Source organism: Polypterus senegalus, chromosome 11, assembly GCF_016835505.1.
Source record: "Polypterus senegalus isolate Bchr_013 chromosome 11, ASM1683550v1, whole genome shotgun sequence".
In the NCBI taxonomy this organism is placed as follows: Eukaryota; Metazoa; Chordata; class Cladistia; order Polypteriformes; family Polypteridae; genus Polypterus; species Polypterus senegalus.
In genome coordinates, this window is record NC_053164.1 from 58,401,347 (window position 1) to 58,425,984 (window position 24,638).

General features: G+C 37.5%; 1 protein-coding gene across 3 annotated transcripts; it reads left to right on the forward strand.

The window, feature by feature from the left end:
• The first annotated feature begins 3 nt into the window (after window positions 1-3).
• On the forward strand, window positions 4-24,256 carry LOC120539030 (RING finger protein 225-like). 3 transcript variants are annotated; one of them, XR_005635545.1, is made up of 2 exons: window positions 4-192; window positions 6,182-6,336. XR_005635545.1 is itself a non-coding variant. In XM_039768721.1 (2 exons), exon 2 carries the CDS (start codon window positions 22,315-22,317, stop codon window positions 23,182-23,184), a length of 870 nt encoding a protein of 289 aa, XP_039624655.1. In that variant the 5' UTR covers window positions 40-192; window positions 22,286-22,314; the 3' UTR covers window positions 23,185-24,256. The 3 variants fall into 3 exon arrangements, 2 of the variants coding, with proteins under 2 accessions (XP_039624655.1, XP_039624656.1); XM_039768721.1 differs by lacking the exon at window positions 6,182-6,336 and adding an exon at window positions 22,286-24,256 and having other exon boundaries at window positions 40-192; XM_039768722.1 differs by lacking the exons at window positions 4-192; window positions 6,182-6,336 and adding exons at window positions 7,023-9,745; window positions 22,286-24,256.
• Window positions 24,257-24,638: the final 382 nt, after the last annotated feature.

Genomic DNA, 24,638 nt, shown 5'->3' on the forward strand with positions numbered 1-24,638 from the left:
AGGGCCAGTTGCAGTGCAACATGGGATTGAGGAAGTCAGCACTCTGAAAACACCTGTTCTCATTCCAGCTGAAGGACTCCAGATCAGTGGGAGGCACACAAGTGAAGTATGCGGCTGGGCAGATAAAGCAGAGCCCCGTGGAGCTGTTTCCAGGTCCGATGGCTTGACAGCGCAGTGTGGCCAGGCTAACAGGTGCTTCACTTTGATTCTTCTTTACTTATTGCCTTATTATTTTATTTTATTTTCTGATTCTCAAAGTAAAGGTGTTTGTGTTGTGAATCAGGAATGTGGATACCTATGGTAACTGTAGCTATGCAAAAAGAAAAAAAAAAACAGTAGGTTGATGCCTTGTTCTAATGGGATGCAGCCCGATGAGATCAAATAGACAATTTTCCACCTCATTAGCTTATTGACTCCTAGAGATGTGCGCATGTCTTTGAAGTCAACTATTTTATGTTTTACCACTCACTCACTGCCTTCTTTTTTATAAGTTTTACCTTACCCCTTCCTAATTTCTTCTTTTTACTATTCACCACTATAATGATTACATTTTGCTCTTGTGACAGATTGCAGTCCCTCCCTGTTTTAATGGAAATATCTGTTTATAATTCTGTTTCAATAATTCAGATCATGTTTTTTTTATGATAATTGTCAATGGTGTATTAAAAAACATACATAAACTCGCTTAATCTGGTTCAGAGCCTGTCCTGGTAGTGTCGGGGGCAAGGAGGGAACAAGAGAAGGTGACAGCACATCTTAAAGTCCACTATCTCACATGGCAGGAATTGCCAGTTTGGAATCACCGATTATCCAGACCTGCATCTCTTTGAGATATGTGAGAAAAACTGGAAAAACCTCATAGACATTGACAACACAACTGCACACATGTAAAAACTGGGTGTGAGATTCAAAACTAAAGACAGTCAGTCTGTTAGGCAGCCGAGCTGACCACTGTGCAACTATGCTGTCCTAATGGTGTGATTACTGATCTAATCCGGGGTGATCTCCAGCAAAATAAAGTGTTTATACATGCGTATTTATTTTGTCATTTTGCTCTCTGTTTGGTTCGGAAAATACGCTGATAAAAGAAACAATATTGAAAGGCACTTCAAAAAGTGGACGGCACGGTGGTGCAGTGGTAGCACTGCTGCCTCCCAGTAAGGAGACCTGGGTTTGCTTCCTGGGTCCTCCCTGCATGGAGTTTGCATGTTCTCCCCATGTCTGTGTGGGTTTCCTCCTGGTGCTCTGGTTTTCTCCTTCTTAGATGCATTGGTGATCCTAAATTGTGCTTGGTGTGTGGGTGTGTGCACGCCCTGTGGTGGGCTGGCACCCTGCCCGGGGCTTTGTTCCTGCGTTCCCTGTGTTAGGATATAGCTGGTTGGGTAATGACTGACTGACTTCATAAAGCAAGACCTTATTGGCCCATGTGTTAAAATTATTATTACTATTTTTGTTTATATGCCTGAGGCCTTCACCAAAGGGAATTTACCAGATCACGGTCCAATTTTCTAATTGTATTTTTTACAATCGGATCACAGGCCTGTGAAGTGACCACCTCTGAGTCACATAATATTTTAGAGTCTTTGCGCCAATGGAAACACATTGTGCTTTAAATTCCATTCCCTCAGCCATTATGATGCACAGCAGAAAAAAATAATTGTGAAAATGTGCTGGCAGCTAGCACTATCTAAGATATTGTATAAAACAGCCGAGTTACTGATCGTTATCTTGATTTCACTCACAGCTTATGAAAATAATAACAGAAAAACATAATGAGCTATCCAAAGAACTCAATAAAATGAGGATGGATTGATTATTCTTTATACTTGAATGTTGTTGTTGTTGTTGTTGCTCTTATACTTGAATCTAACATTATTGAACCGATAGACTGTAAGTCAACAAACTTTTATCTCAATAAGCATTGTATTCCAGTTTCAAAAGTTTCCATAATAATCATCACGTATAAGATAATTATTTGAATATCATTTGTATTCCTTAATAATTGACCTAATATTTTCATTCAATAGCATAGAAAGGTAATGATCAATACTCTGATTTAATTCTCACTAGTAAAGGCATTATGGTCTACATCTGAATAATTTCAGACACTAATTAGCCTTTGATATCAATGACTAAGATCAGTTCAGTTAGTGCGATTCACAGTTATGCAGTGGTAGCTGCTACTGCCTTACAGCTTCAAGCAAGTGGATTTGAGTTTCAGGTCAAGCCCTGTCTTGGGGGAGATAATTTGATCTGCTTGTGTTCCTGTGAGTTTGTTCAGGGCATTCCAGTTCATTTTACGTCACCAAGACTTTGTCCATCAATGTATTGGCGTTCTGTCCAATGTCCCAGGGATATGCCCCAGTTCCTTGTGAGCTTGTAATGGAAAAAGAATTTTCAGAGACGGGCTGGATGGACATAACGTACATTTAGTGCTCATTGTAATAACAAGCAAACAGAGTGATGGGACTGACCATAAGTGTGAATGCATTTGATGACTAGAATTAATTATGATGATGAACTTATGTACTTATGAATTAAATTGCAAAGAACATTGTTCATTATCATTTTTAATTATTTATAAAAGTGATCTGCAGATAGTTCACAGTATGTGAAGAGTCAGTCTCATTTTTGCTTGGACACATGTAAAATGTAGGAAGATTTAGGAGAAGATCCAGTAAAACAATTCCAACCAGTCGGGTCACATGGCTGAAATGTATGCAAGAAGTGGATCAGGGCTGCCTGGTGAGTGTTGACTCAGTTTGGATTTGAGCTTAAGGAAGAGGTTTTGTGATTTGAATTCTCAGTGTGGGGCTCGCGTTTAGAGCAGTGGGTGTACAGTGTTTAGTAGTGAGTCAAGAAACATTTTAGACAACTGTAACTGACGAATTTCTCACAAATATAGTCTGTTCTCTAACAAATGCAATGATCTGCTTTTTCTACAGCACATTTCTATAGTGAAATCAGGGGGTCTTAAAAGCACAGGTCTACTGTAAAAGATATCATTGTAAAACCTTCATGATCTAGTTTAGTGTCACCGGGTGTGGGGCTTATCCTGGCAACACTTGGTGCAAGGCAGGAAAAAAGTCCTTAACGGGGCTCCCTCACAAACGCGGGGCCAATTTAGAATCGTCTATTAAATAACATACACAGGTTTAGGGATATTGGAGGAAATCTACAATACCCATTGGAAAATCCATGCAGGTATGGGGAGAAGGCATATACTCCAAGAAGAACAATGTCCAGGGATGAGCTTCAAGTTCCTTGTGATGGCAGAGTCATCCACTGCACTCCTCTTCTATAGCACGACTGTTAAAATCTTTTTTAAATGTGGCACAACAACAACAACATTTATTTACATAGCACATTTTCAAACAAACAGTATCTCAAAGTGCTTTACATAATAAATAATAGAAAAATAAAAGACACAATAAGTCAACATTAATTAACATAGAATAAGTAAGGTCCAATGGCCAGGGGGACAGAAAAAACAAAAAAAAACTCCAGACGGCTGTTGAAAAAATAAAATCTGTAGGGATTCCAGACCAAGAGACCGCCCAGTCCCCTCTGGGCAACAAGCAGGTAGTGACTTCCATAAGAAGTCAGGGACAAGGATTAAATCAACCTTCTTTATGGTTTAACATGCAGTGCTTAGCTATAGGGCCACACTGAGCCCCGGCATATCACTTCTCTTACTAATGGTCAGTGCTTGTGGTCGTCTTGTACCCCTGCTAGTCATCAACAAGTACCAGTAGTTTAAATCTGGAACATGCACCGAGTAGTCTGCAACCTTCTGAGACCTCAGTACCAGTCGGTCACTCTCACTTTTCTTACAGAAATATTGGACAATGTCCCATAAAAACAGTTAATAAGTAATAATGTAAAATAACAATGCAAGTTTGTATATATGCTTATGTAATTATTAACTTTTCTGGAAGTTAGATTTTAAAAAAAGCTTTATCATATCTTATCTTGCATAAAGTGCAAATCTAATCAATGCATTGATTTTATTAACATCTAGATACGTTATTTAGACAGTCTCTCTATATATATTGATTTATTAAAAAACACAAATAATATCAGGTTATTCATTATATTTAACTATATCAGTTTTATTTACCACCTCATGCACAGGCAAATCTGAGGCTTGCAATGAACACACAGACTATGCTTTTGAATATCGTCTATCAAAAGGCACACTCACACACACCCAGCTCCAATTCTGAGTCACCAATTGACCTGATAGCGTATCTTTGAAAGGTGAGAGGGAACTGGAATCACTGGGAACAAAGGGAGAACGTGCAAATGCCCGTGTCCACAGTGCATAACCTGCCCCAAGTATTATTAATTATGGCTCTCTCTCCTGCAGCAAAACTGTGTGGGCTTAGGTAGATTGAGAGAAGGTCATCTGCAGAATCTTCATCAGTCTAACATTATAATGTTATATTTCTCTAAACCAGAGGTCTGAAGAGTCCATCATGAAGGGCCATAGTGGTTTCAGCTTTTTTGTTCCAACCCGATTGATTATTTAGAAACCAATCCCTGCCAATAACAGATCGTATTTAATTTTATGGCTTGTCAGTGTCTGCATTCTGCCTTGTCAGGTAATTTTTTTCCTTTCCAAGGATATCATCCAAATGATTTGTAATCTGACATGGACAGGTAACTTTCAGTCCTTCGTGTTTTTCTCTTCAGTTTCCTGCAAAGTATTATATTAAAACAAACAGTGCACAGTGAATTCACACAGGTGTAAGTGGAAACAAGTTAGATGGAGAGCTGCTGGGTCCTTTGTCATTTGAATCTTATTGCTAATAAAAAGCAACATTTAAGCAGTGAAGGTGGCTGTTTAAGACTAAAATAAGCAAGTAAAAGTAAGTCCACTCATAACATGAAGCATACAACAGTTGCTTGAGCAATAAGTGCTTCAGCCGCTAAAATTGACTTCACATTGAAAAATTGAGTTGGGACAGAAACCTACAGCTACTGCAACCCTCCAGGACTGACTTTACAGACACCTGTACAGAAATATTAAAATCATAAAAAAATAATAATATTAGACAACTGAAATATATTCTTTAAAAATGTCCGTCCTGTGCTCATTACTGCTTTCTGCATATATAGTAAATGGTAGCACTGATGATTGGAAAGAGCAAAGTAAGGCAAAATGTAAAAAAATGGATATCACCTTAAATTTTGTCCTATCTTTCTATAAGGCACTGCAAATGGTTAATAGCTTTAGGAACATTCGTTTTAGACTACTGTACATATACATTTAGATTAGTCAAACATCTACGGAAGGCTCAAAAAATAAATTAAAATCTAAAATATAATGTGACAACTCAGATTTGGGAGAATCAAATTAATCACTTGAATGTATGTAATGTGTTTTCATCCAAGAACTGTGATTACAAAAAACTTTGAAAGCTAAGGTGGTTACTGGGCTGATGGCAAGATAACAGAATGTTCCTTTTATTCTACCGGTAGAAGTGATTTGCCTCAGGCAGATGAAAAGGCATGCATGCGGCTAAAAGTAAAGTCTGATGTGTTGCCAGTACAACAGAGTGCAGTCTTTTAAAAAATAAGATTAAAGTGCAACACCCTGATCTACATAAAAATTGACTTACCCCAAAGTTACCTGAGGCAAAGTATTCATTTAGAACTGTTCTGCCTGTGAACATAAGCGACTGAGCCACCTCATTCAATTTTCTTTAGGATCGGCAGAAACTTTCTTTACTTTTTTATTTATTTTACTTACAACTGTTCAGTAGATTGGTGTGATGTTTAGGTAAAAATATTTTCAGATGTGATCATTGCAAAATAACTATAAACTAAACATTTTCTTTCTTTCTTTCTTTCTTTCTTTCTTTCTTTTTCAGAGAGAGCAATAATAATAATAAACTAAAACTTTTCTTTCTTTCTTTCATAGAGAGCAATAATCATAATCATAATAATAAAGTAAACATTTTCTTTCTTTCTTTTTCTTTCTTTCTTTCTTTCTTTCAGACAGAGCAATAATAACAATAATAATAAACTAAACCCTTTCTTTCTTTCCTTCTTTCAGAGAGAACAATAATAATAATAATAAACAAAATATTCTTTCTTTCTTTCTTTCTTTCAGAGAGAACAATAATAATAATAATAAACAAAATATTCTCTTTCTTTCTTTCTTTTTCTTTTTCAGAGAGGGCAATGTTTAACCTGCCTGAAGTAATTGAACCACTACAGTACAAAAAGGAATGTTAAATAAACACATAACACATTGCAATTCCAAACACAGGATGATCTTTTGTAAATGTCAATACTCACAATACTTGTAATAAATAAAATTGTGCTGGAAATAGGGGTAACACTTTAGTTTAACTACTGCAAAAATGCATCTTTGACGTGTTTACTATTATGTAACATTACCTTAACAAACACTTCTTTGGGTCTTCATAACACAAAGTATCAGTAAAGTGTTTATTCAACTCTGCAGTGTGACCTACTAACAGAACTTCACTTTGGAGTGGTCTGAGGTGGCTTAACTGAGACACATTTCTTTTGCTATTACATATTTAGTATAAGACCAGTGAATCCTTTATATTAACAATGTTGCCATTATGCCACACTGCACAGAGATGATTAGCCTATCTATTGATGTTTTATAAGTGTTATGAAGACCAGAAAAAGCCTCTGTTAAGGTCTTGTTACATAATGGTAAATGAATAATAGATTTTTGCAGTACCTAATCTAAAGTGTTACTGAAATATGTGAAGGAGTTGCATAATATGTCATATTCTGTAATTTCTAGATGTGTAATTTTACATCCTCAGTCATCAAGATCCTCTCCCAAGAGAGTTGTTCTCAAAACTGGCTATCTGTAAAGTAAATGTTTATATCCATGGAAAAACACTATATAACATTAGAATAAATACAAATAAACATCCATCCATCCATTATCCAACCCGCTATATCCTAACTACAGGGTCACGGGGGTCTCCTGGAGCCAATCCCAGCCAGCACAGGGTGCAAGGCAGGAAACAGACCCTGGGCAGGGCGCCAGCCCACCGCAGACAAATAAACATTAATACAATACCAAAAGTAACAAGTATCTGTTGTGTTGTTCACAAATGCATTGATATCTTGTGAGACTGGTTACCACAAAGAGAGATTTAGAAACGTTTGACAGACATAAATCACAGTTTAGTATCAACAAGGCAATGGTCTGTGAGGAATAGGACAGCAAACCGGGCTTTCAAGTTGTGGTTCAAGTTTTTGTAAAGAAACAGGAAAACTGTGAACAAGCTGAAAAGTACTGAAAGGCCGCTTTCTTAGAAGACAGAAGGAAGTCCAATGAAGTGTTTTTGGGCTTCTTCCTTGGTTTTAGTTTTTTTTCTTTCTCTTTCTTAATTTAGGTGGAATTTTTATGAGTTCTTTTTGCCATTTATGCTACTGAATGTGTTTGCATTTTATTTTTAATGCATTTTTTTCATATTTATCATAAGTCATCTGTGTTTGTTTTTTTCATTCTGTGACGTTTCCTGCTCTTTGTATTTTGACCCCATGCTGCTGTCTGTCATAAGGGCATACATTACGTAAAAGCCTGAGTGTTGAGGCGTTAGCTCCTCTTAATGCTGTTTGACTCACCTTTCATTGATTCTTTTTGTTTCTGTTATCATTTCTTTCAGTTTTCTTATTACTGTTGATGTTTTTGAGTTTCAGATTTTTTTTAATATTGAGATACCTCTTAGGCGGTAACCTTTTGTAAACTCTTAGTCGAGTTTTTTCTTCATCTTTTTTGTTTGTTGAACACCGTTATTTAAATATATTGTAATATTATTAAGAAATAGTTATGTTCCTTGGCCGAGGGGTTTTATGGTTTCCCCTCTTACATTTTGGAATTTTTGGGCTGGATTTTTTACAGGTATAGGGCAGCACAATTTTATTTGTGTTTCAGGGCCAGGTCTACTTTTATAATCTTTGGCTTAATTTTATTTGTGAGGCCTAGTTTGGAGTTTTGTGGGCCCAAATATTATGTTGAACATCTGGCAGAGTCATGCTTGAACCATGCAAGTAAGTTTTACAAGAAATGGTCTTATAGGTCAGGTTGTAAATTAGAAACATTGTTGCAGAAAAAAAGATTTAAGCATGTAAAAGACCAAAAGCAAGGAGAAACCAGTGACAAAAAGTCTAATAATGCTCCACCTTTGGGAAAATGACCCATTGGCAAATATGAATCCCCAAACACACAGCAAAGTAAATTAAGACACACTTAAGAGAGGAAGTCTGCAGATGAAACACTAATCATATTAGATTAGCAGCCTCAGTGCCCAACATTAACTAAACTGACGCAGACAAAGTCAGAAGAAGAGCTATAACAAATCCAGCAAGAAACCTTGGAAGGATTTACTGCAGGCCTACTTGAAATAATGAAACAGCAGTAAGCAAAAGTGCATCAGGTCAGCTTTGCAATCTAAAGGAGGACCCACAAAATACTACAATACATTTCATCAATGTTTATTTGTAATATTATATAGTGTTTGTCTGAACAAATAAACACCTACTGCCCAGATAGCTAGTTTTAAAATAACAGTACCATATATACTGCCATTCATAATAAGTATAATCTGAATCCAGTAGCGAAGCATTTCATATTAAATGGCAGTACAACGATATATACAGTCATGTGAAAAAGTAAGTACTCCCCATGGAAACGGTGGATTTTTTCAACATATTTAAACAGGCAAACATTAGATCTTCATGTAAACAGTGCCTAACGATATACTTGAATAGATGACATATAAAACTGACATGGTGTATTCCGTCTCATAATCTAAAAAATGCTGACTTGTCATGTGGAAAAAAGTACCCTACATTTATCACCACTTCAGATCCATAAAATTAGAATTAGGTATTTCAGATCAAGTGCCAGTGATCAGAACCTCCTTAGGGAGAATGCAGCTGTCTTTTTTAAACTGTTGATATCTAGGCTCTTGTCTTCTATTTGTTATTGACCTGTGCGGTGCCATCAAGCTAAAATCAAAAGAGCCCTGAAAGACCTTCAGAAAGAAGGTTGTGGATGCCCATGAGAAAGATTTACTGTATCATATTAAATAAACAGCCAGTTTGGGGAAGCATAAAATAGGATAGTTAAAAAAAAATGGAAGTTGATAAACTGACAAGTTCCTCAGAATACGTTAAAAATGTTAGCATTCTGTAATGTTTGTAATCAAACTCTACTGTGACATTTTTCTTTTTGGTTTTAACATGCTGCACTCAAATTAGAAATAAATGACTTGCCTCATGTCCCCTTCTACTGTGAAATACCAAGCTTCATTTCTTGTAGTAAGTGTTGGAGTTTGATGAGAACAGCCCCTGACTCACTAGCATGCAGCAAAATTTTATACAAATTAAAGATGCAGGTAACAGCAATTCACAGAAGGATAACGTGCAGTTGTACACATCAAAAAATGAAGATCTAGGAAATTTCAAACACAGCAGAAAAATGCCAGATGATTCATTCTCACTGTTCACAAAGCTGAAAAACAACATAACAGCAAGCTGGCATTTGCCTGTCTAGTCAGCAGTGTTTGTCTCCGCCCCAATGGCCCAAAACTCTAAGCTTCCTGAGACCACCTAATTGCTCCTCTCTTCTTTAAACCAGTTTCTAAATGGGTCTGGTGGATTCTCCTCTCACATCAATGACTTTCAAGATATAGTCCCTGCAGACTGCTGAAAACGGAAGCATATCCCAACAGCATTGAAGGTAATGCAGCTCTGAGTGGGACATCAGTCTATTACAGCGCACACTTACAGTACATGCACACTCACTCATAAAGACCAGTTCAGAGGTACCAGTCTATGGGACATGGGATAAAACTGGAGTAATTAGAGAAAAGAAGAAAAATGTGCAGACTGCACACAGTCAGCGCCAGGCTGGAAACTGAATGCTGTGAGGAAGCAGAACTAACCACTGCCCCGTTAGCACACTTCATTTGTTTATTTAAAATTAATCTTTGAGAACTGGATTATGCTAATCATACAGACATCTTTCAGGCTATTAACATCATTAATGGGATTAAATATATACATACTTTTTTTAGTAATCTTTGCAAGTTACATTTGTAAATGGAGGAGTAATGCAGTGGTTGGTGAAGTGGCTTTCCTTATCCTCAGTTCAAATCCTGTGCCTGCATGGAGTGTGCACTTCCTCCCCTTGTCTGTGCAGGTTCACTTCCAGGCAGTCGGACCACATGTACTGTACATGTAACGTGAGTGGCTGATTCCAGACTGGTCCTCTGTGACTGTAGGTGTGTACGTGAGTGGAAAATCTCCACGGCTTTTTCTTTTCTTGCGCCTAGTCCTTCCAGAAAAGGCTTTTGTCATTTTAATCCTATTAGGTTTGTTTTAATCATGAGGTGAAAACAACATTTATTGGGATTGCTATAGTTCACGTGAAATGCTCTTTTTAGTTTGCAGTTCTGTTTTTTCTTGTATGTTAATTGAGACCATCTGAAGTGCCAACATTTCAGTTTTCTGCCTTGTTATGCTTTTTCTCCAATAAGGTGGCTAGTTGGTCACTTGGAAAGTATAAGGCTATAAAACCCCAAACCTCTCTGAGCTAGCTAGCCCTGTCTTGAATCTCATGACTTATACTCCATTTAGCACTTTATATTTTTCTGCATTCCTGCTGCCTTTATAATTGTTACTGCACAACATATCAAAAACACAATATTGTCTGTTTAATTTAAACTGAGTACTTCCTGCTGACATATTAACCCCACAAGCATTGGAACCATTTTTTAGAAACATAAGAATTGAGTCTATTTAGTTTTTCCTTACTAATATACTTTACTTTCCTATTTTTTAAATGGTCTGCTGTAACAGTGAGACTTCACAACAAAATATACTGCTCAAAAAAATTAAAGGAAGACTTTTGAATTAGAGTATAGCATCAAGTCAGTGAAACTTCTGGGCTGTTGAGCTCGTCAGTTAAGTAGCAGAGGGGGTTGTTAATCAGTTTCAGCTGCTTTGGTGTTAATGAAATTAATAACATGTGCACTAGGGGGGCAACAATGAGACGACCCCCAAAACAGGAATGAATAGTTTAACAGGTGGATGCCGCTGAAATTTTTCCCATCTCATCTTTTCTGTTTTTTCACTAGTTTTGCATTTAACTACGGTCAGTGTCATCATGAGGCGATACCTGGACCCTACAGAGGATGCACAGGTAGAACAAATTCTCCAGGATGGCACATCAATACTTGTCATTGCCAGAAGGTTTGCTGTGTCTCCCAGCACAGTCTCAAGGGGATGAAGGAGATTCCAGGAGACAGGCAGTTACTCTAGGAGAGCTGGAGAGGGCCATAGAAGGTCCTTAACTCATCAGCAGGACCGCTATCTGCTCTTTTGGGCAAGGAGGAACGGAATGAGCACTGCTAGAGCCCTACAAAATGACCTCCAGCAGGCCACTGGTGTGAATGTCTCTGACCAAACAATCAGAAACAGACTTCATTAGGGTGGCCTGAGGGCCCAATGTCCTCTAGTGGGCCCTGTGCTCACTGCCCCGCACCGTGGAGCTCGATTGGCATTTGCCACAGAATACCAGAAATTGACAGGTCCACCACTGGCGCCCTGTGCTTTTCACAGATGAGAGTAGCTTCACCCTGAGCACATGTGACAGACGTGAAAGGGTCTGGAGAAGCCGTGGAGAACGTTATGTTGCCTGTAACACTGTTCAGCATGACCGGTTTGGTGGTGGGTCAGTGATGGTCTGGGGAGGCATATCCATGGAGGGACACACAGACCTCTACAGGCTAGACAACGGCACCTTGACTGCCATTAGGTATGAAATCCTTGGACCCCTTGTCAGACCCTATGCTGGTGCAGTGGGTCCCGGGTTCCTCCTTGTACATGACAATGCCCAGCCTCACGTGGTGAGAGTATGCAGGCAGTTCCTGTAATTGTAAATCATTTTCTCATATCATTATAGAATAATATTTGCCAATCCTTTTATAGTCAGTGGATTTGAAAGATTAAACATTTTAGGTATTTCTAGCAATTGAGGAATTGACAAATTAGAATTTTCTAGCATGAACAGATTATTTCAGGTATCATCACTTAATTTCCAAAGTTTGACATCAGCATTCCAAAACTTTTTTCTTCCACCATTTTTATACACAGCAGAGTGGCAGAATTATTTTAACTTTCGTAGTGTTAATGCAACCAAAAAAGGGTATATTAGTGTTGCTTCTGTGTAGACGTTCTTGCATATTTGAAGTCATCGTCAGATCATAAGCAAATGACCATTAACTGCAGAATTCTCTGTTACAGTTTAAATTGTATGTGTCTGCTAATGATAGTAACAGACTGTTCTGGTCATGAAATGCCAAAACATCCTGCAAAATGGCAATTCTACTGCCATATCTTGTCACATGGTATAAATATTCTGTTGTGGAATTTTGTGAGAAGTTACAAAGGACTGAACTTAAAGTAGGCCCCAATTTTTTGACTATTTTTTCAATTGAGTGTTCCTCCACACATCTAGAGAATTGTCCTGGGGTGTTTCAGCAAACCTGAGACCAGAATCAATGGTCTGCTGAGTGAGTGACATTACCCACCTTGCTGCTCTTCTAAGAGTTCACCTTGTAGAGTGTTTTTTTCTGATGCTATAGATGCCTATGCAGGCGGAGTGGTGGCTCTGAGGTTAGGGATTTGCACTGGCAATTGGAAGGTTGCCGATTTGAAACCTGCAAATACCAAAGGTAAATCTAGGCCATTGCAATGCCTTTAACCTGCAATTGCTCCGTCCTGGGTATGACGTTAATTTGCATCCAGGCCTGCATGTAGGCCCTCCAACCTGCAAGGAAAAACTTGGGGGTTGGTGGCAGAATTGGCACTCCAGCCACCATAACAAAATCATCTGAACTAGTGTGGTGCTGAGGTGTCACCCATTGCATGGCTGCACTTGGGTCCCAATCTGGGATCCTGAGTTGGTTTGTCATGTGGTGTGGCAATACGCTCTATCAGTGCGTGCTCTAACCTCTATAGACCCCTGGCGAATCATAGATTTTGTCTATACATTCTTTGTGATCCCCCTGATGATTGCAATTCTGGAAAACAGACACTTTTATGAAGATTCACTGTTATTCCTCATTTTTCTTATTTCAGGATGTCCCTGACTGTAATTTGGTTAGCAATATGGTGCTTCAAAAATGGCTTTATAACCATTTCCCAATAGGTTTTTGGCTTTGTAACCTTTTCCCAACAGATATTGGCTTTGTAACACTTTCCCAATAGGTGTGAATGATCTTTTCCTCAGTACCCTTTATAATTATTTTTTAATTCAGCTGTGGTGTGCCTCTAAGATTTAGAAACTGAAAGGTTCACTGTGACTATAAATAGGTGAAAAACAGCCTTGACTGTTTTCTAAACTCATCAAACCCTTTAACTGGATTGCTTACATGATGAGAAAGATACATTATTTAAAAGAGTGACCTTGGGCAATGGATGAATTTGTTTGGTGATATTTGTTTATTAGTATCTGGAAGAAAATGGAATTGTGATATTTTCAGCAATTTGTTTGTTGCAGGTCTTTCTGTCCAAATTTTACAGACTAAAAAGCAATCCAATTTTGGTAAATCATCTAAAACTGTAAACAATTGTATTAGTTGCATTTTTAACCCAATCATTCATAAAAAATCAAAAGGAAAAGGTTTAAGTACCACTAACTTTATTACGTACCAATGTACCTTTTTAGTGCCATTGTGTTAGCCTAGACATGTGTTCATTTATTTTTCTTTAAGTATGTTGTATTCTTTGATATGACTACTTCACACTTACTGTATGTCCAAAGCAAGATGAAAAACAAAAACATAGATTACAATTGTTTTGATATTTTCCTTAGGCTACTTTTTATAAAACTTTCTCAAGGACTCTCAGTGTGTCAGAGGAGTGTATATTATATTGTCTGTGATTTAGCTGCTAGACTACACTGGCAGGAACTAACGCTGGATGGGGCATTGATTCATTGTAAGGCACACTCTGGCACTTTTGCACAGTTTCAGCCTAAAGCAGTTGATTTTGTGGAAAATATATCTTTAAGATGTCAGAGGAAAGCTGGAGTAGCTGGAGTAAAGGCCAAACAGGCACAGGGAGGACATACAATCTCTACACAGACAGTGACTGGGCCAGTCTCATAGAGTCAAGACATTAGCAATTTCTTCTGTACTACACCCATTCAATTGCAGAAATAAAAAAAAAAGTCTAATACTTACATATTAAATAAACTAGAAATTACTATGAAATATTCAATGCTATACATGTCCATGTATTCCTCTTCACCAAGACATTAGTCATATCTGACATGCTGTCTAGAATCAAAAAATGAATGCTTTATCTATTTCTGTGGGTCTATTGGATTTGTTGTGAAGAGACAAACTCCTTATGTGTACATATACAATCTCAACACAACTATTCTAAAATTTTTAATAAAAAAAAACAGGTGCCATGGTGGCATAATGGCTAGCACTGGTGTTTCACAGCTCCAAAGACCTGCATTTTAACCTTACCTTGTTGGTTTTTCTCTAAATACTCACAGGCCGAAGATGTGCATGTTAGGTTAACTGGTGATTCTAAACTGGCCCTGCATGGCTAAGAGTGGCTATGAGCAGTGGTGTCCTTGGTGATTAATTACACCTCTTGAGGGCCGGTTCATTCCTTGTGCCCAGTTTTACTGGAATTGGAGCCAATGCCTACAATCTTAAATTGGATTAACGGATTTGGAAATAGATGAGGTAGATGGAATATTTACAAACCTGTCTTAGAAAGGAAGCATTCATGAAACTGCAATGTGAGGACAACATGATTTTAAAACCTTGGAGAACAAAATGGACAGTTGTGTATGAATTACAAGAATCTTTAACAGATTGTATTACTAAAGTATTTCAAAGAACAATAAGAAGGGTGAGGAAAATGTGTTTAGGATGGAAAGCAGTATACCTGGAAAGCAATACATTACTGTGCCCTGTCATTGTTGAGATTAGTTCAGCAATTAATGGGTTCAACGTCATTACAAAATTTACTGAAGTATTTACAGTATATCCCTCCTGTTCACATAACTGGGACCACAGTTTCATAATCATATCTTCAAGAGCATCCTAGTGTCTGCCATACTTTAACTTGTACTACAGCTTATGTTTTATATATTCATTGGGGTTTCAGTTTAATACTGCATTGTAATCGTACTTGAACTGTAATGTGATTTATAATGGGGCATATGTGTGATTGGTACTTTATATAATAAGAATTAAATGATAAATGAATGCAAATATAGCATAATGATTGTCATTGCTGCCTCAGAGCTTCAGAGTTTGGGATTTAAATCCTGGCCCAGGCAGTGCCTGTGTAGAGCTTGCATGATTTCTGTGTGTCTGAATGGGATTTATCTGGGTAACCTTTCAAAATTAAATAAACTTTTTTGGGGGATTTTTATAAAATTCACTTTCAATTAATTCTAAGCCTAGTGCACTGTACGCTTTCACACAGTATAACTCACATACAAAATGGCATTTAATAAATATGCAAACTGAATCTTAAACACAAAACACATAATGATACATGATTATCATCAAAATGAAAGCATATCATTTGTATTCGAATATCGAATGTAAGGGTTTACAGGTTAAGTTGATTGGCAACTGTAAGCTGTTTTCACACGAGGGACGTTCAAAAAGTTTACACACTTTTTTTTTTTAACTCTATTATTAGGAATTTCAAAAACAAATTACATGACTTTTCTAAATAGTCAGCTTCGTTTGCAATGCAATTTTCTCAGCGTCATACCAACTTTTTAATGCCCAATTACTACTCCTCCCACCTTCACCAATGAAAATATAAAAGTGGGGAAACTTTTTGAACCTTGTATTAATCTCATATTTATCTATATGCCTATCAGTAGCATGTCCACACTATCTGCGTATCTATCTACCTGTATGTTGTCTGTCTGCTCTCCAGTTACCAGACATTCTTATCTCTATCAGGAAATTTTATGCAACAAAATTCATGGATTGATATTTGTAAGGAGTTACCTTACAGTAACCATATCCTTACCGATACAAAAAAGAAAAAAGCAGACTCATTGTGACTACGAAAGTTTAATGTCACTCCTATTTATTTAGCAATTGTTAGTTTAACTTTAGATTAGAGTCAATTTCTTCTGTTTTGTATTTGTTTTACAAATCAGCTATTTCTTCCATAAAATATAACAGGAATAAGATAATTCAAAGTAATGTAATTATATGTAGTAATGTGTGTGAATGTGTGAATACAGAAAAATCTCTGTCTTCTTCTGACAACTTAACTAGCAGGTTTATAATCAAAAGGACAAAATTAATAATTAGTAGTCTTGTTTGTTTTGCATTTATCTAGATTTATACATTACATTTATCTTTGGTGTATTTATGGGTCTACATCCCATATTTGATTGAATCAGGAGTAAAAATAACAAAAGATTTCAAATAGACCAACAGAGCTGGCTTTTATAATCAGTTCATTCACATACTGTATGTATAAGTTGTTTTAAATCATATATTAGATCAATTCTTTGACTGCTTTTTAATTGGCATATTTAGGAGATTTCAAAAGAGTTATTCATGAAAGGAAATACATATAATAAAATTAAATTGACAAAATAAATATAAGGATAAAATTTTGATCCTTTTTAATGTGAATAATGATTTAAAGCTAAATTACAAATTGATAATTTTTCAAATATAAGCATACATTAGATAACATTATTTGCCAACTAGAAAGACAAAATCCTCAAACCTACCATATATAGTCACGTATAAGTTGGGTCTTGGAGCTCGAAAAATCAATCATAAAATCAGACCCTGACTTATACACCCGTTCAAAAATGAGACACTCTTGCCTCTTCTTGCCTCCTCCAATCTCGCACAAGTTTCTCAGATGCATCGAATTTTACTGCAGCAGTGCAGTTATCAATTTCTTTCTCTGCTTCAATGACATTTAATTTAAAACCAGCTTCATATTTTCTTCTGTTCGAACACTCCGTCGTAGATAAGGGTTGCTCTTACGATAAAGGTGTATGAGGGTGTGAGATACAAAAAACACAAATCAATGCAAACGTTGCTTTGGAATAGTTCGGGTATTACCATGTGGTCACGTAGGCACAATACATAGAAAAAAAAGGCAGTTACTCTCTCGGGTAGGTATTAGCATATCATAATTTCTTGGACCAATAGCGTGAGTTTTCTGCATTCGACTTATACGACTGACATTAGAAAATACCAGAAATGATACGGTAAAATCAAGTCCTGACTTATCCACGGGAGAACTTATCCACAAGTATATACGGTAATTCACTTCACAGTTGTGGGTAGGAACCAACATTGGATTGAGTGCCATTTCTCCACACAGTCGACTTGTGTAGACACTCACGTGAGGCCAGTTCAGAACAGCCAATTAACCCAAAGCACATATGACTGGGATGTGGATGTACAACACAAACAGAGAGTAGGATCAGGGTTGAAACCCAGAACACTGGGTCCATAAGGTAGCAGTACTAACTTCTGACTTTTATTTCATTAATGAGAACAGCAATGCTTTCATGTCTAACTAACACCCAAGACTTTAGGACTGACTTAGGATGAGAAATTTATGTCAGGGTTGGGGACGTGCATCAGACCAGCTTAGCAAGTTTGCGGTGTTTGGACTTAGAGCCTACGAGACATCCCCCCTCCTACCCCAGAAGGCCATAAAACTACATAGAGTAGCTGGCAAGCTTCAGTTAAACAAATGGTATCCACTACTTGAGAGCAGGTGTGAAATTGCAGTCCATGCACCCATTGGTCTGAAGTATGACTGTTTGGGATTGGTTTTGAATCGGAAGCCATTCTGTACCACAATACCCTATTGGCATGAGAATTTGGACAGAGAATGTCTAAATCTGGTTGCTTTACCACTCCCTCTCATTCTCACACACCATGGCCATGAAGAGAATACCACAAGGAAGAGCACCACTTGGCAGCCATTTTGAGACAGGCATGCGGCCTGTCCTGCAGAAAGATGACTAGAAATAATGTCTTGACCAGAGACATTTAATTAACTACAAGTCTGTGTGCCACCTGAAACTACACATCTAGCATTTATCAGGTTGTATGATTGCCAATATTAACATGTACTTTGCTTCATTATTATTTTATGAATATCAATAATATACTATTTAAAGTTGTAAGCTAACTAATGCTTGTCGTTTTACTCTGAGTGATAGCCTGAAGTTACCGATGTAGAAGGGAAGGTGGGGAGAAGTTATAAAGTACAATACCTTATAAAGAGTGGTAAGTTTATGGGATATGAGGCATTCTGATCAAGTCTTCACAATCAAGAGTACAAAAGGAGAAAGCAGAGTTATATAGGACTTTACCAAGACGAAACACTATGCTATGTGGCACCAGTGTGGGGTGGTACCTGGTTAGAGTGGCTGAATTGTACAATGAGGTGAGGGCATGGTGAATAAAAAAACTCCTTATTTTGGGCAAGGATGTGTCTTTTGTATACAAATGCAAGCCATACTGTATACAACACTGAGCAAATATTCAGGCAAGCACTCTGTAGAAAAGAATCTTCAATGCAGGTATAAAAAGTGTAACTACCATTTTGTGAACATTCAAGGTAAATATTTTTGTCTCCTGTCTTCATTCCAAAATATTCTCTTTAATATCCACTCCAGTAGGCTTCTGTACTATAGAAAGAGACAAGTTTTAAATTCATTAAATTGTGAGTTCATGCAGGTAATTATGCCTCATAATGATTTTTTCAGCAGCTTTCCTTGTTATGCTTGGGGAAAGCAGATCCTATCATCTAAAGTTGCCATCTTGATTGTGCTTTATGCCTTTCCTGGTGTTCAGTCTCTAGTCTCTCTATTCGGGTCTTGCTGTTAACATATATGACATATGGCCACTTGATTCTTCTACTCCACCTAAAACAGATGCTAAATCAGCAATCAGAATCCATCCTTCAGATCAAGTTGACACCTTCTCCTTGGTCTCAATCCACAACTTTGAACAGTGTAAAATTTTAATTAATTGGCTTCCCATTTGGGATTTGTTCCTATCCTGAATATAATTCAAAAATTGCCTTGGCCCACAGCAGCCAAGACTTATCTTACACAAGCATTATCTAGGAATCTGATTAAATAATGATGCTTAATAATATAAAACAAAGTAATAATGACATATACCTGTATATCTTAGAAGCTGTCTATCAGTGATTGAAATTTAACATGCAGTAGGAAACAAAACCAGCATTTTAGCTGTTCTGAAAAGCAATTTGCAAATCCAGCAAACAACAGTAGTTACCATAACTTAACATTTTGACATGAAAAACATGTGACACTTTGTGATGATTGTTATGTATGACTTTATAGAGTTTACACATTATTATATGCAAGAATCCTTTTTTATTTCACTCACTGGGGATGAACATGTAAAACAAATAAACCTCATCAGTAATCACAGCAACACAAACTTTGCTCATGGGAAGGTAGTTGTAAAAACAAAGGCATAATGTGGCATTTTACAGAAAAAGGAGATTTCACATATTCAGATACGGAAAAATCAGTGTTTTACGTTTAAATATCCATATACTGTATAATAAAAATCCCACCATTCTTTTTGACCTGGTAAAATGTGATAGATTTTGTGTGTGTGATGCTGCTGGGTCAGTATGGGATTAAAATCCATCCATCCATCCATTATCCAACCCGCTATATATCATAACTACAGGGTCACAAGGGTCTGCTGGAGCCAATCCCAGCTAACACAGGGCGCAAAGCAGGAAACAAATCCCGGGCAGGGCGCCAGCCCACCGCAGGAATTAAAATGTCTTATAAAATATGTATTTAAATGGTTTGCTACAGTTATATATTATATCATTTATATTTCTCTCTAACTTGCTACAGTGCCTTTAGCCTCTGATCGGTAAAGTGAGCTATATAAAAATGAATTAAGTTGAATTAAAAATAGCCAGTTGATACCGGGGCAACAAAAAACAGCACTCATGGAAAAAATAAACATTTGGGAAAGTCCATGATCAGTTATAACAGACTAAGTCAAAGTTCTGATGACCCCGGCCAACTGGCCATCCACCCCCTTCTGTGAATTCCAACATATCTCAAGTACAGTATGTAATGGGCAAGGTAATACAAGGCATTATAAAATATTTTAATCTTTACTTTTCCAAGTCTTCCAGTATCTCTTTTGTCACTTACCTTGGCAATGAGGTAGTGGCACTAAGTGCAATAAGTGAATACTAAAAGGTGAAACAGAATCGATGTTGGTTAGTAACACTTCATATTGATTGCTAAGATATTGAGTTAGTAATTATTGAGAAAACAATCAGTAACCCTAATGATGGGATGCATTGAGTTTTCAGCCTAGATTTAAATGTTGAGACTAATGAGGCATCTCATACACAAGTAGGTAAATTGTGGTACAGCTTTGGCGTCCTGCAGCTAAAGATCTAGATTCTAGTCTATCCTAGTTCTATTCAGAAGACCAGAATCTTGAGATCATAGTGTATGCTCTAGAATGGATGCCTTAATAAGCTGTGTTGGGTAAATATGCTCAAGGCACTTAAAGCCTTAAATGAAAGAAGAAGGATTTTTTGATCATCCTTACACTTACCTGGAAGCCACTGTAAAGACTTAAGAACAGCAGTTACGTGACTGTAGTGCTGATTCTAGCAATGAATCTTTCAGCAGAATTTTGAGTTAATTGAAAGCTACAGTGATATAGGCAGTCTGTGAATAACATATTGCAGTTGTCAATTCTACTTAAAATTAATATATGAATTATTTTCTCTGTATACTAAGAACACATTACTTTTTAGTTGGAAAATGCACATTTTACACAATGATGTAATACGGTAGACAAAAGACTGTCATAAACTAGTGCTTAGGGCTCTTCTTTTCTTTGGGCATACAAAAACAAGTACTTATTATTTGTCTGTTGTTAAGTATATGATATGAAAAATATTATTTAGAATGAAGCAAGATATAGCAGAGTAGCCATCTACATACAGCATGAGTCACAGCAGCTAGCATGGATGCTTTGAGTCAGAGCTTACCTCAGAAGACAGGAGCAAGCCTTGGATGGAGTACCAGCTTGTCATGTGGCACATACTCAACAAAGCCATCAACCCCACGACCTGCAAATTCTGATAAATGAAACTGAATTCAGTATAAACTTACAAACGGGCAATGTGGTACAGCAGTCAGGTCTGCGGCTTTTCAAATCTAAGTATTAGGGGTTAAATCCCAGCCCAGTCACTGTTTGGGGGGAGCTTACAAATTATTCTCGTGTTAATGTGAGCCGTTTCCTCCCACCTCCTTAAGACATCCATTCATTTTTGGTTGACTGACGATCATAAACTGGCCCTGTATGATTGAAGGAGTGTGTGTACTCTGTAATGGTCTTGCATGTTCATTCATGGTTGGCTCCTGTTCTGTGCTGCCAGAAATGGTACTTTGGCCTTGACTGGTACTCAGTCATACACATCTCTTAACAACTATAAAAGAAAACAGACATAACTAGTGTGAGTAGGACTGAAGTGCTCCCCAAACCAACCAAACCATCCTCCCTCACATTTGTTTTGCCAGTATCAATAGAAAAAAAAACTTTGTATTGGAAATGCACTTTGATAAATTCCTTATATTTACAGAATATTCCCAATTGATGACCACGACAAAAGGTGGTGTGGGGTGGGCTGGTGTATCTGGGGTAGCTGGATGTAGACCCATAAATACACCAAAGGTAAACGTAATTTATACATATAGATAAATGCAAAGCAAGCAAGACTACTGATTATTAATTTTGTCCTTTTGATTATAACCTGCTAGTTAAGTTGTCAGAAGAAGACAGAGATTTTCTATATTCACACACATTACTACATATAATAACATTACTTTGAATGATCTTGTTCCTGCTATATTTTATGGAAGAAATAGCTGATTTGTAAAACAATACTGGTATGAATGACAGAAAGCTGCTCTATTTTTAGTCAGTGAGTTAAAGCCACATAATGTCACAAATTTGAAAATAATATTAGCAATGTGTTTTCCTATAAGTTTCTTTCACCCATATCTTGTTTTTCTTCCTTTACTTTTTGAGGGAGTTTGGGTCAGGGATCTAAAAGTTTAACTTGCCAACAACTGAATGAAATTAAGATCATTTTACCAGCCATGATATTATGGTTCATCAGTTTTCTCTGTCTTTCCTTTCACTAGATCACGGGGTCCTGTTAATATAGATCCCCATGCAGTCAGCAGAAGAGCTTCCAGGTTGCATTATGACAACACCAGAGAAGCAGCAGGAGGAGAAGGAGGAGGAGGAGAAGGTGGAATATGGGAGAGGAAATGAGGAAGAAAACTGTGGTACACCGGTTGAAGAGCTCTCCTCCAAAGAATTAAGCTGTACGGATGCACGGGTTGAAGAGCTCTCCTCCAAAGAATTAAGCTATACGGATGATGAAAAGTGTGCCAATAAACCCGTCGATGGGAACACTGAAAGCTCTTGGGATACCTCTGACACGGAATGCGTCATCTGCTTCTGTTCCTATGATAATGTCTTCAAAGCTCCGAAGGTTTTAACCTGCAATCACACTTTCTGCCTGGAATGCCTAGCTCGAATCAACGTATCTCATGAAAAAGGCACTACTTTGGTTTGTCCTGTATGTCGCTTAGAAACCCAGCTACCAGGAGCAAATGGCCTACCGACTCTACAGAACAACCAGGAAATCTTCAGGCAGCTGCCTTCAGATATGCAGGATGCTATGTCAGTTCGCTTCAACCGAAAAAAAGGACGGCTATGGGTAAAGAGGAAGGTGGACCCAGCTTCATTTATTAAACCTGTTAAGGTCAACAGTGTCAGCCTCTCACTTGATGTTGGCCGGCCACCTTCTCAGGTCAGAAGCAGGACAATCAGGGTGCTGAGATCAAACTGGTGTTATTGTTTAGCCATTTTTATTTTCTCCCTTGTTGCAGTGATGCTGGTGTTTGCTGGTATCTACATCTTTGTAATCATGCCAGGTTACATTTCTAGCAGCAACGTAAACAACAACAACTCCACAGAATGGCCACCACATAAAAATAACAGTAGATCCTGTAACAACATTGACTGTAATTAGTGTACCAATCTAGTAACCCTGGTGGAGATTCTGGACCTGATGTAGATCAAGAGATTATCCCAAAAAAAGGGCTCAGAAAAAACTCAGAAGATAAACCAGGGACTTGTAATCCAAGGATTTATGAACTTAACACATAAACATAAGGACTAGTGACCCCTGTTGTCCCACAATCACTGGGTTGCTTTAGTATGCAAATAAAAAGACCTTTGATCAAGCAGCTATTGTTGTTGCTACGAAAATCTACTCCAAGAAAAATTATGCCTTGTATAGTTTCTTGGCATATCCAGAATCCTGACTTGGCATCTAAATTAGAAGTGAAACATCTTCTGGTTCGTCCTCTGATTAGACAATTTATATTCTGTTTTGTCTAAACTGTTGGTATGTGTTTAGAGGAAGCACTGAATTAAAAAAATATATATGCCGGTGATGTTTTCTTTCAGCATTGACGTCAGCGCCTCTCATTCGCAAAGGAGCAATGACCCTCCAGCATTGCAGTCCTGCCACTTTGCACATTTGCTGTGTTTCATAACCCAGGCTACCAAAAAACAAGATTTTACCTATATGAGAAGGAGCTACTGAAAGGTGTGTGGCAACATCATGCAGCAGGAAGTCTTCTACTAAAATAAAAAACAAACCTCATTGTAAACTAAGGGTATCAATGAAAAGCAAAGTGTGAGAAAAAAAAAAGGACATTGCAACATTAACTGCTTGTGTACACACAGCCACAGGGGAACAAAGACAACTCTCCTCTACATGAAGACATTCAAGAGTTCAGCCTGACAATACTAGACTGACACTCAGTGGGCCAGGTTGGTATGTTTATGAGGAACTGCTTACAGTAAATCAACTTCAGCCTTAAGGAGACATGGCAAAGAGAAGAAAAGCAAAAGAAACAAACATGGGATAAGCCTCACCAGTTTCCTCTTTTGATAACAACAAGAAGCAAACAGTTATCACTGGTTACTTGGTGGATAATGTGGAAAGTCAGTCTGAAAAGTTCATTTATATTTAAAGAGAAAATGTGTGTGTGTGTATATATATATACATATATATATATATATGTATACAGTATATATATATATATATACAGTATATACGAGGGACGTTAAAAAAGTTTCTGCACTTTTATATTTTTGTTGGAAATGGTGAAGGCGGGAGGAGTAGTAATTGGGCATTAAAACGTTGGTACGATGCTGGGAATATTGCATTGCAAACTGAGGTGACTATGTAGAAAAGGGATTGCAATTTCCATCCATCCATTATCCAACCCACTATATCCTAACTACAGGGTCACGGGGGTCTGCTGGAGCCAATCTTAGCCAACACAGGGCGCAAGGCAGGAAACAAACCCCAGGCAGGGCACCAGCCCACCGCAGTACAATTTGTTTTTGAAATTCTTAATAAATAGAGTTAAAAAAAGAAAGTGTGGAAACTTTTTGAACATCCCTCTTATA

Excerpts from the sequence above, each read along its gene's own strand:
- LOC120539030 (XM_039768721.1), top strand. The coding sequence starts at position 22,315 with ATGCAGTCAGCAGAAGAGCTTCCAGGTTGCATTATGACAACACCAGAG.